This window comes from Pteropus vampyrus, unplaced genomic scaffold (assembly GCF_000151845.1).
Source record: "Pteropus vampyrus isolate Shadow unplaced genomic scaffold, Pvam_2.0 Scaffold135, whole genome shotgun sequence".
Taxonomy (NCBI): Eukaryota; Metazoa; Chordata; class Mammalia; order Chiroptera; family Pteropodidae; genus Pteropus; species Pteropus vampyrus.
In genome coordinates, this window is record NW_011888916.1 from 1,924,589 (window position 1) to 1,944,322 (window position 19,734).

General features: G+C 34.3%; 1 protein-coding gene across 1 annotated transcript in view; it reads right to left on the minus strand.

Annotated features, from left to right (window-relative positions):
• The window catches only part of TESK2 (testis-specific kinase 2), a 107,357-nt gene that overhangs the window by 82,386 nt on the left and 5,237 nt on the right, over positions 1 to 19,734 (minus strand). Inside the window, exon 2 of the mRNA XM_011367582.2 lies at positions 3,951 to 4,261. Coding sequence (XP_011365884.1) covers positions 3,951 to 4,172 — 222 coding nt within the window. The 5' untranslated portion in view covers positions 4,173 to 4,261. The remainder of the gene's footprint in view (positions 1 to 3,950; positions 4,262 to 19,734) is intronic.

Consider the following 19,734-nt stretch of genomic DNA (forward strand, 5'->3'; position numbering starts at 1 on the left):
CTTGGACATCAACTGACCAACCAACCAACCATTAACCAACTATTAGAATAAAAATGAAAATTTGGCAAAGAGGCTAGATATAAAACTAACATACATAAATTAATAGCTTTCGTACAAATCATTAATAACCAATTAGATAAGGTAATGGAAAACAAGAATCCATTCACAATAGCAACAGTACTTGAAATATCTAGGACTAAATACAGCAAGAAAGGTCTAAGCTCTCTATTAATAAAATCAAATAACTTGACAGAAGCTCACTTGATCAGTTAGGAATATATTCAAGAGAAAGTAAGAATATCTGGATGACCATGTGTAAATAAAAATAGGGTTTGTTTTTTTTTCACATAACGAAAAGTACAGAGATAGACAGTTGCATTAGTTGAGCTACTCCAAGATGTCAGAGCTGGCTTCTCTACAATTCTCAGACTTTTCCTCATGCCATCAGCCTCATAATCACCAGGTGACTACTGCAGTTCTAAGGCAGGAAAGAAAGGAATCATCAGTCAGTTCCACCTTTCCCTTTTGTCACAAAAAGCAAAATCTTTCCCACAGTCTCAACAGAATTCCATTTAGATTGAAATATCCAGAACTGTGTTCATGTACCCACCTCTAGCTACAAGAAAGCTGAGAGAATAACTCACCTGGGTCTGGTTACTGCCATGAACAAAATGGAGGGTTCTAATGGAAAAAAGCTCTATTGCCAGTATCTAAAAGATACTAACCACAGATTTAAAAGATCTAAATAGAGAAACATATCATGTTACTAGAAAACATAATTCAGTATGTTAAAGATATCAATTCTCTGCAGATTAATTCTGAAATCAATATATTCCCCATAGAAATCCCAGAGAAGTTTTCATAAAATGTAACTGATTTTAAAATTCACATTTAAGATCTATTTAAGAGCACCCAATGGGACTTAAGAGAACATTTTCAATCAGTATGGTATGACAGAGAAATAGACAAATTTAAACAGTGGAACATAACAGTGCTCAGAAAAACAGACTTGTGTCTAAGAGTTTATTTTCGTTTCTCTTTTGATTTAATTAGTTATATAAATTTTAATATAGGTTCAATTAAATGAATTATATACATACATACACACTAAAAAGTTCTAAAAAACTTTGCCCAGTTCCCACTACCCCTCTCCATAAGTAACTACTATTCTTAGTTTCTTATGTATTCTCAAAGTTTATTACTACAGAATCAAATACCGTTTCCTGCTTTTCTCCCTCTCTTTTAACAAAATGAAGCATATCATACACAATACTATGAATCCTGCTTTTGTAACATATCTGGGAGATCTTTCTGTATCAGAACTTAAAAGCTTCCTCAATCCTTTTTACACTTACAAAGTACTACATTACATGGATGCTTAATAATTTAATTAGTCCTCTATGACTATTTGGGCTGTTTACAAATGACTGCCATTATAAACAATAAGTAATCTTATAAACATGCTATTTAGCATGCAAGTATATCTGGAGGATAATCCCCAATAGTGGAATTTCTAGCTAAATCAAAGAGAATATCCCTTTATAAGTTTGATAGCTATTTTCCATTTGCATTCCCCTCCACTACAGCAGTTGTACCACTTTACTTTCCCACCATTAAGATATGAGTGCGCCTATTTTCCCATTGCTTCACCAAACTAATGGCATTATCAAACAATAATGGTATTATCAATTGATACAGGATGATTAAAATGGTATTTGTTGCATTTTAATTTGCATTGCTCATTATTTGGGAGGTTGAGCGCCTTTTCAAATATTTAACAATCACTTATGTTTCCTTTCCTGAAAACATTCTGCTCATTCGGAATGTTTTCATTCAGCTTTCTATTGAGTTATTGGTTTTTCTATTGATTTCTAGGCACTGATATTAGGAAATTAACACTTAGTCCATGAAATAGCATACATTTTTTTCCCCAAGTGAGTTTTTGCCTTTTGAATTTTCTTAATGTTTTTTTTTTTTGTCATGCAAAAATTATTTTGTAATTTTTGGGTAGTTGAAATTATCAAAATAAAGCATCTCCAGTAGTCAAACTCATAGAAACAGAAAGTATAATGGTTGTTGCCAGGAGCTGAAGGTAGAAATTTAAAAGAGGGAGTTGTTGTTTAATGGGTATACAGTTTCAGTTTTGCAAGATGAAAAAGTTCTGGAGATTGGTTAAACCACAATGTGAATATACTGAACACTACTTAACTGTACACTTAAAAATGGTTAAGATAGTAAATTTTGTTATGTGTATTTTACCATAATTTTTTTTTAATTTTTTTTAAAGTTTTTTTAAAGGAAACACTATATGACCCAATAATTCCTCTTATAACTAAATACCCAAAAGAACTGAAAGCAGGGACACAGATAGATACTTGTACACCAAAGTTCACAGCAGTATTATTCACAATAACCGAAAGGTGAAAATAACCCAAATGTCTATCAATAGATGAATAGATAACCAAAATGTGGTATATACAAACAATGGGATATTATTCAGTCATAAAAAGGAATGAGATTCTGATACATCTTACAACATGGGTGAAACTTTAGGATATTCTGATAAGTGAAATAAACCAGACACAAATGGACAAATATTATATGATTCCACTAATGTGAAGTACCGAGAATAGGCAAATTCATGGAGACAGAAAGTAGAACAGAGTTAACAGGGGCTGGGGAGAGGGGAATAGGGAGTTATTGTTTAATGGGTATAAGTTTCTGTTTGGGATGATGAAAAGTTCCAGAAATGGATAATGCATAACATTGTAAAAGTATTTAATACCACTGAACAGTGCACTTAAATATGGTTAAAATGGTATATTTGTGGTATATATCTTACCACATTAGAGAGAGAGAGAGAAGGAAGGAAGGAGAGAATGAAGGAGGGAAAGAGAAAGGAGAGTGAGATGGATCAAAGAGAAGGAAAGGAACAGTAAATGGTTGAGAGGAAATAACTCTATAGAGGTGTTTTGGTCCAAAAGAGAACAAGACATGAAGGAGTATAGCAAAAGAGAGATGATGTGGTCAAAATAAGTTTTTCTCCCTTTAAAGATTTTTTTAATGTGAGAAAAATAACAATATTTACATGCTGATGAAAATAATTTAAGAGAGTGAAATATGACGTAGGAAAGAGACGGGAGAATTTCTTAGGTAATGTCTCTGAATAGGCAAATGGAAACAGGATATACCATATAAATAGAAGTATGACTTAGATTGGAACATGGATAGTTCATCCATAGTGACAGGAATAAAGTCCAAGGAAGTGGGTAGAGATGTGGGTTAGTAGCCATATGGGGTGATGGGAGGCTGTGGAAGTTCTCTTCAGCTTGCTTCAGTCTTCTCAGTGAATTAGGAAGCAAGCTCCTCACTAAGAGTGAGGACTAGAGAAGAAGTCCTCAGAGTTTGATTAGAGAAAAAAAGGCTTCAAATAATCTTCTGGGATAATAAATGAACTAGGGAAATGTGATTGCTTGGGAACATTAAAGGCTCAATTTTATTAAAATTAAGCAAACAAAAACTATATGTGTGAGTATGTACATATGTGTGCATGTGTGTATATAAGTATATCTCTTTAGATGTATATGTAAGTTTTTATATATGTATATAAGATGTGTGTATAATATACGCATAAGCACAGAAAAGGGTCCAGAGTACACATACCAAATTGTTAATTATACTTATTTTTGGAGAGATATATGTATGGGGGAAGGGGAAACGAAAGAGACTCATATTATTAGGATTTTTGATCAATATGCACTATTTTATAATTAAAATAATAAAATACCTCACAAGTTAATAAAGAGCTTGAGGGGACAGTTAGAAAACTGCTCGAGATCCACAATACCTTGACTAAGCAAAGCCTATGTCCTAATTAAACACAACTATCAATTCTGCAGTGAAGCTGACCATGAACAAGATAATATGAGAAAAGCTGAAGTATCACTCACCTTGAACACTTCAGAGAAGAAGCCCGATCCTATTTTTTCACAGGTGAAGTCATCTAAACGTGTCAGTCTGGAAAAGGCACTTATAAGAGCTCGATAAGAAGATGGCCAAACTCTTCCCACCTGGGTCACGTTCCCATCCCCTCCACCACCTCCTTCAAAATCTTCAAGACGCTCCACACGTGGAGGAAATCCTGCAATTGAATTCCGTTTGCTTCGATCCATAGTCACAATAATCACTTTTTTCTTCTCTTAAGAAGGAACGCCACACATTATAAATTTCTGTTGAGTTTTACTTCTCTTCCAGTTTGACACTAAACAAGAGATCAAAAAGATACTTCATTAAAATCATTAATAAATACAAACTAATGAACTATCAATGTAAAAATATTTCTTCTTTCACATTCTAGTTTCTGATTTTCAGATATGAAAAACACTTTAAGCCTTTACTTTCCAAAAATACTGATGTATTTAAAGCTCAAGATATAGTCAGTCTTTAACATAAATGAGTAGAATATAATGAAGATCATCAATTACATTCTAAAAACAAAATAACAATGATAACATCTCTAATTCATTGAGCACCCACTACTTAGGAAACATAATGTAAAAGCCAAAAATATGTCGTCATGTCATGTCATTTGATTTTCAAGTAATCCATGATATAATGGTTCTTATGTTCATTTCACAGAGTAGTCAAGTAATCAGTCACTAAATAGCAGAGATAAAATTAAAATGCAAGACTTATTCAAAAGCCTGTGTTCCTACCAATAATGCCATTCATAGCCTCATAATTTTCTCTTCATTTGAAAATTAAGTCCAAATATATAAAACAAATGACAAAGATTTTATAATATAGAATTACATAATTTTAAAAGAAGAAAACTATATGCAAAAGCAACTTAAAAGTTCACTGTTAATTAAACAGCATAGTTCAGTAGAAGTGACTATAGAAGGCTCTACTCTATCTGGTACATAACTAAGAATAAAAACAAGCCCACTTTTTCTTTTATAGCCTGTCTCTCCCTACTTCTATTTTTTTCTATGAGAATCGATTTTAAGGGTCTTATACAAAATACAACAATGGACTCTTCAATTAGTGAAATGCTTTCATAAATGTAGCGAATACATAACCCAGACTACCTTTACCACCTCCAACAAGGGGAGAATAACCACAGGGCTCCTATCCAGCCTTACATTAAGACCCTGGCTCCCTAGCAACAGCCAGAAGTTAGTGGCACTCTACTCAATATGCACCAATCACAGTTACTTTCTTAGCAATTTGGAATTAAGATATTCCAGCCTCAGTCTGGCTGCTTTCAAAAAAAGAAGCCATGTAAACTCAGGAGTGTTTGGCCATGGCCATTTTCTACCATGTAGCCTGAAAGGCAAAAAAAAGCCAAGAGACTGGGGCCAGTTTGAAGGGGGTGGGGGTGGGGGTGGGGGTGGGAGTAACAGACAAAGTGAGAACTTGATTTTTCCCTATGTGCTCTAGTCCCGGATTCCTGAGGCCCAACTACATCCTAGCTTAAGGTTCCATGACATATCCCTTTATCTTCAAAAGGAAATTATTTTTGCTTAAGCTAATTTCACAGAGGCCACAGAAGGAAGAATAATCTGAGTTCCCGCCCTCCTCCCCGCCCAAAAAATTCAGTACCACTACTGAACCTCTGCCAAAAAATGGCAACAGATTACCAGATCAAAAATTTAGGATTATAAAACTATAAAGTTTTAGTCATTCATTTTATATTTGAGGAAACATAAAGCTCAGAAAGTAGAAATGATTTGCCATAGCTATAAGCTATTTTACTAACAAAGCTAGACTTGGAACCAAGAAACCAAGAAACCAAGTGCATTTCTAAAAATGTGCCTGTTGATCATCTGCTTCAAAATTACCCAAGGAGCTTGTTTAAAACCTAGATTCTTTGGTCTCAACCTTGACCTCTGAAATTAGAATTTCTTGGAGTGAGGCCTGAAAATTTTACCAAGCTCCCCAGTGATTCTTACATATACTAAGAGTTGAAGATCTCTGCAGCAGGGGAGGGGAATATTAATAGCTTAAAAACGAAACAGAATTTTGCAAGTATTTTCTCATTTAATCTTCAAAACATACCACCAAGGTATATGTGATCCTCATTTTACAGAAAAAAAAATGTAGGCTCAGGAAGTTAAGTAACTTGCCTAAGGATACACAGCTGGTAGAACCAGAATTGGAACCAAGGTCCATCCAGCACCAAAGCTCATGCTTTTCCCATTTCATTACCACATAGTTTGGTGTTTTTTCACTACGTTGTAAGAAATTAAGCTAATCATCTGGGTAGAAAAGACCAGGACTTGAGTGCAGAGGAAGGCCAAGCTAACTGTAACTTGGACAGATAGAAAAAAAGGAAAAAGAAACTTTACTTTAGAAAAATAAAATACAAAATATTGAAGTTAAAACTGAATATATAAAGCATAGTTGTCTGCTAAATTAACTGAACAATTTGATAAACTTGCCATCTACTGACTTTTTTATTTTTTAGATATATTTCATTTTGAATGAAATACACTGTTAACCTCCACAGAGCCCTCAAGAATAACATCTGCCCTGTGGCCTCTGTGAAATTAGCTGCTGTTCTCTGTGCTAAGGCTTGGGAGACAGAGTTGTTCTCTGCAGCTCAACAGGTCAGGTTTTACATTCTCAGCTAGGTGACAGGAGGTAATTCCAACTGAGCTGGTTTGGGTGGAGTCAGTTACGAGTTTCACAACAGCAAAAAAGACTGAATTTTTTTATATTTTTATTTTGAAAAACAAATAGCTTTGTATCTTGGCTCACAATACTTTTCAAGAGGCAGGAAAGTATTTCTAAAAAGATATATGCTCACAGAAACTTGCACATAAACACAGGAGACCTGAATAAGGTTATTCATTTAATTTCAGTATTGTGCATAATACAAAGTTTGGAAAAAAAGAAAACCTAAAGTTAGTAGGAGCAATAAACTGTAGCATATTTTTCAATGAAATATACAGCACTTACAATGAATGAACTCTATCTAGCAATGTGAATGTATTTCAAAAGCATATTGAGTAGGGAAAAGCAAGTTGTAGTTAGTGACATCACTAAAATTCAAAAATTACAGGACCATCCCCACTGCATATAATTTTAATAAAAAGTATATTTTATTGTTTTCACTGTTAATATTTTATTTCCTTTCATCTTTCTAAGTTTTTTTTAGAAGATTCAATTATTATTATTATTTTAATAAAGTTTATTAGGTAACATTGGTTAATACAATCCTATAATTTTCAGGTGTACATTATCATTTGACATCTGTATATTGTATTGTGTTCACCACCCAAAGTCCAGTTTCCTTCAGCTACCATATATTTGATCCCCTTTACCCACTTCACCCTCCCCTTATCCCCCTATATTTGACCCCCTTACCCCATTTACATCCCTCCTCCTCCCCCACTCCGCTAGTAACCACTACTCTATAGTCATCTGGTAACCACTAGTCTATAGCCTATGTCCATGAGTCTCTGTTTGTCCTGTTCATTTGTTGCTTTTAGGTTTATATCCCACATAGAAGTGATATCATGTGATTTTCAACTTTTTCTGTCTGGCTTCTTTCACTTAGCGTGATTATCTTGAGTTCCATCCATGTTGTTCCAAATGGCAGTATTTCATCTTTTGTTATGGCTGAGTAATATTCCATTGTAATATATGTACCACAGCTTCTTTAGCCAATCATCTATCATAGAGCACTTTGGTTGCTTCCATGTCCTGGCCACTGTGAATAATGGTGCTATGAACACTGGTGTGCAAATATCTTTATAGATATGAGTTTTCAAGTCTTTGGGGTAAATACCTAGTAGAGGGATTGCTAGATCATATGGTAGATCAATTCTTAGTTTTTTGAGGAACTTCCATAGTGGCTGTTCCAATTTGCAGTGCCACCAGCAGTGTATGAGGGGGTTCCTACTTCTCCACATCCTCTCCAACATTAATTATTGCTTGTCCTGTTGATAACAGCTATTCTAACAGGTGTGAGATGGTATCTCACTGTGGTTTTGACTTGCATTTCCTTAATAGCTAGCGATGTTGAGTATCTTTTCATATATTTGTTGGCCATTTGTATGCCCTCTCGGGGAATGTCTGTTCAGTTCCTCTGCCCATTTTTTGACTGGATCATTTGTATAAAAAGTGTATTTTTAAAAACATACAAAATATATGTTATAGAGAGGCAAGACAGCATATTGATTAGAAAGTATAGCTTCTAGAGCCAATCTGGGTTCAAATCCTTGCTCTATATCCTGTAGCTATATGAGCCTGGTCATTTTAAAACCTCTCTACTTCTCCAGTTCATCATCTGTAAAATGGAAATAAAAATAGTACCTACCTTATAACATTTTATATGTATTAACTCATTTAATTCTTACAACAACCATAGGGTTATTGAATAAAATGAACAGTACCTAGCAAACAGTGGGCATTCAACTCTTGTTGGTTATTATAATTATTATTTAAAAATAAATATTTATAGTAAATGTCTAAAGACATGAACTAGAAAGATAGACAGTAAATTCATAGTAGTAGCTGCCTTGGTGAGAAAGAAGAGAAATGAGATAAGGGAAAACAAAGGAAACCTCACCTGTAGCACTAATATTTTGGTTCCTTTTACCAAAAAAAAAACCTATAGCAAACAATAAAATAATAAATTTGCTAATTTTTTTGTTAACCAATATTTGTTAATTCTGGGTGGTATATTATACTCTTATTTATATTTAATTTGGGGGGGAATTAACAAAAAGAAACAACCATTTTTTTTGTTTTTTGTTTGTTTTTTTGATCTGTTGCCAATACAACAGTATGCTTAGGTCAAAAAATCTGAAAACAATTTGGCAAATAAATAGCATCCCAATGTATAAACCAAGTCTCTAGATTCTAAACTTTTATTCTGCCACAGTTTCATTATAGTTTTTGGTCCAAGAAATATTTACATTTTAGGCTAAAAACTCAAAAGCATCAGGAGAATTTTTAGATAGCCTAACTTATTCAAGTCCACACACTTAAAATGTGAAAGCATTCATGACAAACACTGATTGATATTTAGTTGTAGAGCCCCTATTATATGCTAAAGTAATACTAATTACTAAACAGCTGAACTGAGTGGTAAAAAGTACAGTTCCCTCATGGGAGTCAGAACTTTATTAATCCATTTTAGAGAAGTGCTGATCCTGGGAAAACTTCAAATTATGCCTACTGCTCCTTTGGTCAATATACTAAATGGCCACATTTTAAATGAAATCAACCAAGCTTTGCAGTGTTCAATTTAATTTGACAAATTTTAATTAGCCACAAGTGTCAGTGAAAAAGTGTATATAAATAGACTCTAAAACCACACTGTAATTTTTAAATCTGAAAATGATTAATTTTAAACCAGAAAAGACATTCTTTAAAATGTGAGATTTTATCTCTGAATTACCTCTCTTGGTCTTATTTATGGAATATTACCTTTTGATACTAAGAGTGTCCCTTAGGGGAACTAGGGACAATTACAATTACTCTCACATTTACTAGAAAGGTATAATAATTTTTTAAAATGCTGGTTTCACTGTAAAGAGGCCACCCAACTCAAGAGACTACACTTTGTTGATCAAGAATAATTTTAAAATTTTGGAATTCTTAAATGAAAACTGATGATACTATGGTCTGCTTCACTAAAAATATTTCAGCTAGATTCCCAGTGGTTTTCATGTGAAAATTTAGGAGATAGAGAGAGGTTCCTGTCAGGGAGGAATTATTGTCACAACAGTGGGGGTGTGGGGTGGGCACTACTGGCATTTTAGTGGACAAGGGCCAAGAAAACTAAATGTCCTACAATACACAGAACAGTCCCACACAACAAAGAATTGTCCTGCCCTAAATGCCAATAGTGCCCCCGTTGAGAAACAATGGTTAGAAACAGTTCTGTTCTTAAACTAGGAAATAGCAAAAATGCCAAAATTACGTTGCTTACCAGGACACAAGTAATTTTTCAGTAATTGTGTTCTCAATTTCAATATTTATAAGCTTGGAAGTTTAAATTGTTTTTCTTTTCTACATAGGCAGGTTTGTCTTTTCAAAGGCTAATTTTCACTTACACTGGGATTGATTTATTTTTCACAAAGAAGGTACAATTAAAAGCTTTGATTTTAATTTGAAAAAAGTCAACTAAATAGCCTATACTCAATATTATATATTTTATCTTTATAAACTAAGAATTCCACAAATCATTTTACAGTGAATCAATGAAACATTTTTAGGACTCCCAGTTAGACCATACTCTTGTTTGAAATAGTAACCACCACAGCCACCACTGACCATGGGCTATGCACTCTACCAAGTTGTTTTTGCAAAAGCTTTCTCTAATCTTTAGAAAACTCTGCAAGGTAGGTGTTATCTCCAAGTTAAAGAGGAAGAAATTATGACACTGAGAGATTAAAAGACTTGCCCAAAGTCAACCAACTAATGACAGACTCAGGATTCAAAGCCAGTAGTTTTAATTCCAAACACTTCCCACTGTGACATATCTTCTCAGGAAACACAGCTAAATTGCATGTTAGCTAGGTAGAAAGCTACTACCATTCCCCATTCTGCTTTAAATGTGGAGACTAAAGAGTATACAGATGATAATTCCACCAGCCTCTGGAGCAAAAGGCCTTCAGTCATTCAGTTGGGAATATGTCAATTCCCAATCATTCCTCCATTTCTATTCTAATGTACAGTATTTGTTGTTGCTTACTCTTTCATTTCACAGGAACAAAGTAGATAAAATTTCACAACAGTGTAGATGCAAATAAAATCCTGCAATGCACTGAACAGCTATCAACTAACAGGTAGTAGGATATCACAAATTACCAGCCAGCAAAAAAAATCAATATCCATCCAAGTACAGAATCATGTGTACACAAAGTTGGCAATGAAGTCTCATAAAGTTACTAAAAAGAATTTTTGAGAATTCCAGGATGGACTTTTACACCCTGGGTATAAAGAGTAGAAAAGGAACGTAAACATAATACCTTATCATATTTTTTTTCTATAATCATAAAAAGTCCCTAACTAATTTAAAAGGAAACAAGGATTTTTATGGGTAAAATGTGGCCCAGAAAACTGACCATTTTCTAGACGAGGAATACTGACAAGTACATTAACTGTGTGTATCAAGACCAACCCCATGGCAAATCTACATGACAAGTCTGCTCAGCTGCTATCCTTTCTATGGACCCACATAGCAAATACAGATGCATTTCAGGATGACTGCCTAATTAAAAATAAAAGCAATACTGCTGAACTTGCCATCCTGCTGTGAAATGAGTTGCAGTTTCCATTCAAACCGAAGACAATAAAAACTGGCATCCCTATTTAATTAGCCATGAATATACACAATGGCATATATTAGTGACAGAACAAAAGCCAGTTCTTAAAACTGTATTATCTTTTTTTGGATAAGCATTTATTTGCTGTTATAACTACCTCTACCAGGCCTTAAGTCATGACATAAAATAGAATTTAGGTTGAAAGTTGTAAAGGCATTTAGAGGTTAACTATCACAATCTTTTGGCCAATTCAGAAATGCCCTCTATTAACTGATTCAAATGTTAACTGGGTTCCCACTAGGTACCAGACATTATAATAGGTGCTATAATATTTACTGAGAATTTACTATAAGCCGAACACTTTTCCAAGGGCTTAATATTTAATATTCATAGTGGCCCTATAAAATAGGCACTATTATTATCTCTTTCACAAATGTGGAAACAAGCATGAAGTTTGTTACCTTGTCCAAGCTCTTACAGCCAAGAAGTGGTAGAGCCAAAATTCAAATCAAAAGCCTGTACTCTTAATCACTATAATAATACAGTATTGCCTCTCTGGGAGAAGGATATAGAAAACTGAATAAAACATGACTCCATCCCTCCAAGAGGTTAGTCTCCCAGAAAAGACACATGTAAATCTATGAGTACAACTCAATATGATAATTGCTAATGGCAGATTAGAAGTAAAAAGGGCTTAATTAAGGCACTGGAAGTAAGGACACAGAAATAGGAAAGGAGATAAGTGACTTTTAGCAGGTATAAGAAGTACATAAAATGACTCCAAGTTTAACTAGAATCCTTCCCATGCTTCTGGTTTGGGTGATCGAAGAAATTACTAGGTATTCACCAAAAGGAAAAGATTTGTGTAGAGATGTAAATTCTTTTCTGACCTGAGTTTGAGATGCCTAAAGGAAAACCAAATGAAAACATCTAGGAAGCAGCTAGAGACACCATAATGAAGCTCAGGAAATAGGACTGGACTTTGAAATGTGGATGTCAATATCATTAGCATTTACACATATTCTAAAGAGTTTCCCGAAGTAGAGAATATGAGTAATAGGTAATATTTAATGAGTCGCTACTGTATGCCAAAGCCCGGTCTTCTTCATTATGTCCTTAGATGAGATCAGATAAGAGGCCAAGGGAACATCAACATACAGGACAAAAAAGAAACAATAGAGGTTAAGAATAAAACCAAGAGAAAACATGTCACACAAACCAAAGGTGGAAACGACAAACATCAAATGCCACAATGTAATCAAATAATATGAAGGAAAGTGTTCACTGGATAGGACACTACAGAGGTCAGAGTCAGCTCAGCCTACTAAACCACTGCGCCTACTACACCTCAATGAAGAGCTCACTAATATCTCCAGCAGCCATTCTATTATTGGAAAGTTACAAAGCTTTGTCATTCCAAGGAAAGAAAAACATAGGAAAAGCACAGTACTGTGTTCATACTCTGACTCTGAAGGAAAATTAAGAGTTACAACAACTAGTAAGAAAAAAAAATGGCGTAGATGATAGAGGCTCTGTTCATCCCTCTGGCGACCAAATCAAAGTTGTGACAGAAAAGAAGAGCAGCAGCAAGGAAAAATCACCTGGGAACTTGATGAACAAACCATACAACTAGGGAGAAATCCAAGAAAGCACCTTGCAACAGCAGAAGGTAGGATGGAGATGAGGACGCAGGGCTGCCCGGTCTCCAGCGGCTGAGACCGAGGTTGTGGCAGTGGCAGAAGCCTCTTAAAGGGGCCACATCCACGAGTGGATTTTCTTGGTGATGGACCAGCTCGCTCTGAGCACCAGTGCCGATTCGGCTGCGCGCAGGGAGCATCAGGGACTTACAGGGAGACATTGTCGGACTGAGGGCCAAAGCGAGACTCACACACTCTGTACAGAAGTGCTTGCGGTATCCATTGTTCTCTGTTGAGCTCTCCCCTCTCCCAGCGCGCAGATGCAGCACCGCCATAACTGTGATGGCATCAAACTGGATAACAAAGATCGCTCCACCCAGAGGATTCCCTGAAATCCCGCCTCCCCCAACTCACAGCCCCACCCAAGCCACATACATCCAGATATATCCTCAGCAAATCAGGTGCTTCTTGCTGAGTAGCACCTAGACTCACAATGGAGGCAGCAGGCCTCAGTTTTTGGTGTGGCCTTTTGAGGTAACTATAAGCACAGCATCTGTGGATTGCTTGCTGAATCTTAACAGGTGGCCCCGGAGGAGCACAGGCTGGGGCTAAATTTGGCCTGCAGCTGAACCCCTCCAGGACTGGGCCATTGAACACCTATTTCACAAATCCACACCAAGACCGGAGACTTAGGAGCTTTGCTTAGTACATAGAAACAGACATGGAAAGGCAGCAAAATGGGAAGACAAAGAAGCAGAAACCATATGAGAGAACAGAAGAGAGATCCAGATATAATGCAGTCAAGTAATCTAACAAATGCAGAGTTCAAAACACTAGTTATAAAGATGCTCAATGAATTTTTGGGAAGTGAAGATAAATTCAGTGAGAACTTCAACAAAGAGATAAAAAAAACATGGAAATGGAAACCAGTCTGAAATGAAGAACACATTATCTGAGGTAAGAAGTATATTAAATGGAATAAACAAAGTGAATAAAGGATCAAATGCCCTATCTAGAGGATGGGAAAGTCAAGGACACGCAATCAAAATGGCAAGAGATAAGATGCCAAGACTACAAAAAAATTTAAGGAGGATATGGGACACTATTAAGGCTCCAAATATTCATCTGATGGGTGTAACTGAAGAAAATCAAGATGCTGAACAGCTGTTTGAAGAAATAATGATGGAATACCTCCCTAAACCTGGTGAAGGAAATGGACATAAAACCCCAGGAAGCTCAGAGAATTCCAAAAATCAGGGATCCAAAGAGGCCCACACCAAGACACATCATATAAAATGCCAAAGGTTAAATACAAAGAAAGAATATTGAAAAGCACCAAGAAAAAAACAGATAGTTACTTATAAGGGAAAACCCAAAAGACTGGCAGCTGATTGATTTCTCAAAAGAAACTGTGAAGGACAGAAGGGCTTGGCAAAAAATATTTGACAGGATGAAGATCCAGGATCTACAAACAAGGATAATTTATCCAGCAAAGCTATCATTTAGAGTTAAAGGATAGATAAAGAGCTTCCCAGACAAAAAATAAGCTAAAGGAATTTATCACCACCAAGCCAGTATTATAGGAAATGTTGGAGGGACTTCTTTAAGAAGAAAAAACATGTATCAAAAACAGGAATAAAGAATGGTAAAACTACATTCCTATCAATGAGTACCTCAAATGGAAAAGAATTAAGTGCTCCAACTAAAAGATAGAGTGAATGAATGAAAAGGAAAACAAGACCCCTACATGTTGCCTGTAAGAGACTCACTTCAGATTAAAAGACACACATAGACTAAAAGGAAGGGAATGGAAAAGATATTGTTTTGATGGACCTAGAAGGTATTTAAGTCAGACAGAGAAAGTTAAACACTATATGATTTCACTTATATGAGGAATCTAAGGAATAAAAAGAACAAACTAATTAAAAACAGACTCACAATTTGATGATGCACAGAGGGGAGGGGAGTTTGGGGGACTAGGAGAATGGGGTGAAGGGTTAAAGAAGTACAAATTAGTAGCTGATGGATGCTCACGGGGATGGGTACTATGACATAGGGAATGCAATTAGCATTAATATGTTGGCTAGGGGGAGGGAGGGAGCAATTGGGGGGACCGTTTTACGAACTATACAGATATCTGACTGATGTGCTATATACTTGAAACTAATTAAATTTTTTTTAAAAAAGAGTTACAACAACTAAATACAATAATGATACTTGATTGAACCTTGATTTGAACAAAATAGTTTTATAAAACATAACTGGGGAAATTTTAATAAGGATTACTATTAGATAATAGTAGAAAATTATTATTGATTTTATTAAGTGTGATAATGATATTAAGATTGTATAAGTCTTATTTTTGGAGATGCACATAGAAATAGAGATGAAATGTGTATTTGCATTAAAATATGTCAGAAAAAATATGTAGCAAATTTTACAAAATGTTATTGTTATATATGGGTAATATGTAAATAGATGTTCATTACATTTCTCATAATAAAAAAAGTCTTTTCAGAAACAAAATGTGATAAACTTTTGTCAATAAAAAAAATCCAGCAAATGAATACAGCATAGAAATCACAAACACCAACACCAGAAATGAAAACAACAAATTGATCTTATGTTGTGTGAATAAGTACTTGTTGCTTGGAATAAAATTTCTAATGAAGCAGCATATACATATTCAAAAAATGCTGTATCTCAAACAGCTTATAGCAGAGGACATACCATGGCTAACTGTGCAAGATAATTCAAAAAAGACATAGCGATGATGAAGATATTGAGATTGAAAACATATATAAAGATGGATAAAATTTCATGAAATGAGAACAGGGAAAAAGTAGTTTTTCTAAAATATGTTGCTATATATTATTTAAAATATATGTGAATAAAATTAAGGAGGACAAGTTTAAAAAATTCTAATTCCAACTTAGTCACTGAATAATCTTGGGCATGTTACTTAACTTCTCCCTTTACCTATAAAATAGATAAATATTAACTATATCACGTATATACGTTTAAATGAGAACATACTAAGAATCAAAAGATAAAAAGGCATACATGAAGCACCAGGAAGGGTGCCTGACACACAAAAACCAATATGAGTTCCCTTTCCTCTCCCTCCCCCAACCCACCTTTAATCCTAGTTCTGGATGTTGCAAGTGTACAGACAAATTAAGTCTGTTTTTTTTCTTCTTTATGATAGCTTTTCAGTTACCAAGTCCTCCCCGGGGCGAATATATACAAGTCTTTCAGGTTTCCCATGGAACGTGGCATCAAGATCTTCTTGGTTACCTTCTTTAAAGTTTATCCTTAATTGCCCTCCAAATATGTCAAAGCCCCACTAAAACAAAACAGCAAAAACTGTACACAGTATATATATATATATCATCTAACAAGGACAGAATTGAGTAGGACTATTTTTTCCCATAATCTGTATATAAAAAACATAGTTTCTGATCTTTTAAGTATACTAAATGCATCTATAACTTTGTATGCTGGAATATGAAACGACACTAGATAAACTGATATTGGACCCCTTCAAATCAGCTTAAATACTAAAATATTAGGGGAATGTATGAATTTTCAGGATAATATCTCTTTTGATAAATTTTCCTATTTGATTTTAAGAAGACCTGAACATGATCGCTTAGGTTAGACAAACAACTCACTTCTTTTTCTGATAAAGTGCATTAGAAGGCTATTTCAGACACTGTGGGAAAGAAAGCAACCAAGAAGAGAAAATTAGGTTCCTAGGGTAAGGGCAGGCTGTTCTATAGTTTACATTACAAAGATCGAAGAAGAAATTTAATAAAAGAGAAAACAAAATTAATAACATGAAGTATTATCAAAAAATATTCACAAAAATATTTTTTATTCAATCTTTCTCAAATGTGTCATTTCCACTAAAGGGAATATTTTATAGCTATTAAAAGTGACAGTTACCATTAGTACACAAGAATATTAACTTACATGCTGTCAGTAACAGAAAAAACTAGAGACAAACCTAATGTCCATCCATCAATAGGGATAGGTTAAATAAATTGTAGTACATCCATAAAATTTAATATTAATATAGTCATTAAAAGAATGAAATAAATTCTATACATACTAACATGAAAAAAATGTCCAAATTTCACTATGACAATAGCAAGTTGCAAAATAGGATGTATAGTGCAATCTTTTTTTAAATAATGGCAAACATTAATATATGCCTAGAAAATAATTAAGAGGAATACATGTAGTACACTAAACTGTCATCTTTTGGAAGAGGTGATTATAAGAGGCACTCATTTTTCATGGATGGAATACATTTCTGTAAAGTTATTTTTTATAATGATCATGTATTAATTTTGTTTAAAAAATGAAGATAAAAAGGTTAAAACTAAAAAAAATCCTTTTATTCCTTCCAAAACAGTAGCTTAGACTACAAGGAATAAAATTTATAATATCTGTTAATGGAAAAAGAGTGAGGAAAAGAATGCAAAACTTATAATTTATAATTATATAAATGTATGCACTGGAAAAAACATAAAAGAATTATACCAAAGTGAAAAAAAATAAAGGAATTATACCAAAGTTATTTTGAGGTGAAAGGATTATGACTTATTCTTGACTCTTATTCTGAACGTTCTGTAATATTATATTGCTTCTATAATTATAAAACAAAATATCAATTTATCAATGTAAGTGTAGCAAAGTGCACATAATTTCACAATCAATGTATAATGAAACTGAGTTTCTTAAAACATTCAATTATGAATATACAGAAATACAAATATAAAAGATGTAGTTATTAAACTGAATTCACATTAACTGCAGCATATTACCTGGCAGTTCTTTAACCTTCTGATAAGAGTTTGCTTCCTTGAAGTATTTTCTAAGTTCAGAAAAAAATTCCAGTTCCAGTTAAAAATGTATTTACTAATATAATTATTAAAGCTTTAACAGAGCTTTTAATGTTATTTACTTAAACTTGTTGTGAAGTCTCAACAAAACCAGAGGTTTACCATGCCAGAATCCAAAGAGACATGTAACTATTTAAAAAGGTATTTTCACACAATGCCTATTTTCATGGGTCTTTACTATATAAATATATTTCTTTTCAAATAAAGGGTCATCTTTCAGTTCAAAATTTCACTCCTGTTTAAATACAATTAATTGTCTTTGATATTTCTACTATTTCATAGGCATGAAAGATTTCAACATCATTTCAGACTAGCCAGGAGGAAGGAAATTATAACCTCTAACAGTTCACATAACACACATGACAATTAAAAATCCCCAGAGACATTTGTTGCATATAAAATTCTTTAGTTTTGCATTCAAAGACTTTGCTCTACTAAAACTGGCCTAATCATTATCCCCCAGACTTAATCTACCTATCAAATGTAGCCTTCCTTCCTATCTCAGCTTAAGTGATGTTCACCTCTTGCCAGCTGTTTTACTCAATGTCTTCTTGGTCTTCCTATCTCCACTCTCACATCTCTTCCAATCTATTCTCCAAGGCAAGTAACTTTTGAGAACTCCTCATGTGTGACACAAAAGCTTTCTTATTTGGCCTCTATCCACATCTCCAGCCTCATCTATCTATATTCCTCTACCCACAGACACAATCTACTCTAAACATAGAGAACTGTTTGTAAAGCCCTGCTCACACTTCAATGCGTATGCATGTAGTATTCTTTCTCCCTGGTGCGCTCTTTTTTAAAATTTATATTTTCAATGGACAATTGATATACAATATTATATTAGTTTCAAGTGTACAACATAGTGATTAGACATTTATATACCTTACAAAGCAAACACTGTATAAGTCTAGTACCCATCTGGCACCATACTAGTATGTTCTTCCTGACCATTTCTATTTCTACATCGTTCTCCCAGTAATCATCTCATGCGGGAAGTGTTCTCTGACCCCTCAATCTCCTTTTTCTGTGCTTTGGTAATGCCCTGTATAAATCTCTGTTATTACAGTTATCACACAATATTTTAATTGTTGCTTATCTATCTCTTTCACTGGACTATGAGCTCCGTGAGGGCTTAGACTTGAACTTACTACCAAATGAAATGTGGTATACAAATTTTAATACTACTATATGAATCAAAATTTACAGTGGAGAAAAAAGAAAATAGGACATTGAGATTCCATACATTCCATGTAAAAACATTCATTCTTTCATTCAGTCAATGAATATTTATTTAGCACCTACTAGGGGCCAGGCCCTAGAGAGATGGTGATGACAATACAGACACATACACAAAAATAATTCTGAGAAGCTATAGTTCAAAATGTTAACAATGACTATTAATTCTTTGAATCTTGGGAAGATTTGAATAATTATATTTTCTCCTTTAAAATCATCTCTTTCCGGCCCTCAAATATAACGCAGATCTCTCCCTCCCCTGGGGTTACAGCTTCCATCTTCCCAGGCTGTAACCCACATCCCATCCTTAGGAGTACATAACCTCATTTCCACGTGACTAGCCAGTTTTAGGCTTGACCTGTCTTCTATCTCATAATGTGCTTTTAATAAACAAATATTTCTCATATAAAATAAAATCATCTGTTTCCCAATTCTTCATTAATCAACATGCATTAAGTTTATAATCACACACACACACACACACACACACACACACACACAAGAAAAAACATGAGGGGTACCCCCAAATTGCAAATTTCTGCCTATCAGTAGGAATACAATACCCAAAGTAAATAATGTGCATATTTTGAACAATAACCAATGTGAGAGCAAAACAATTTTTGAGTACTTTTAGTCAGATTCTAATATACCTAATACAAAGAA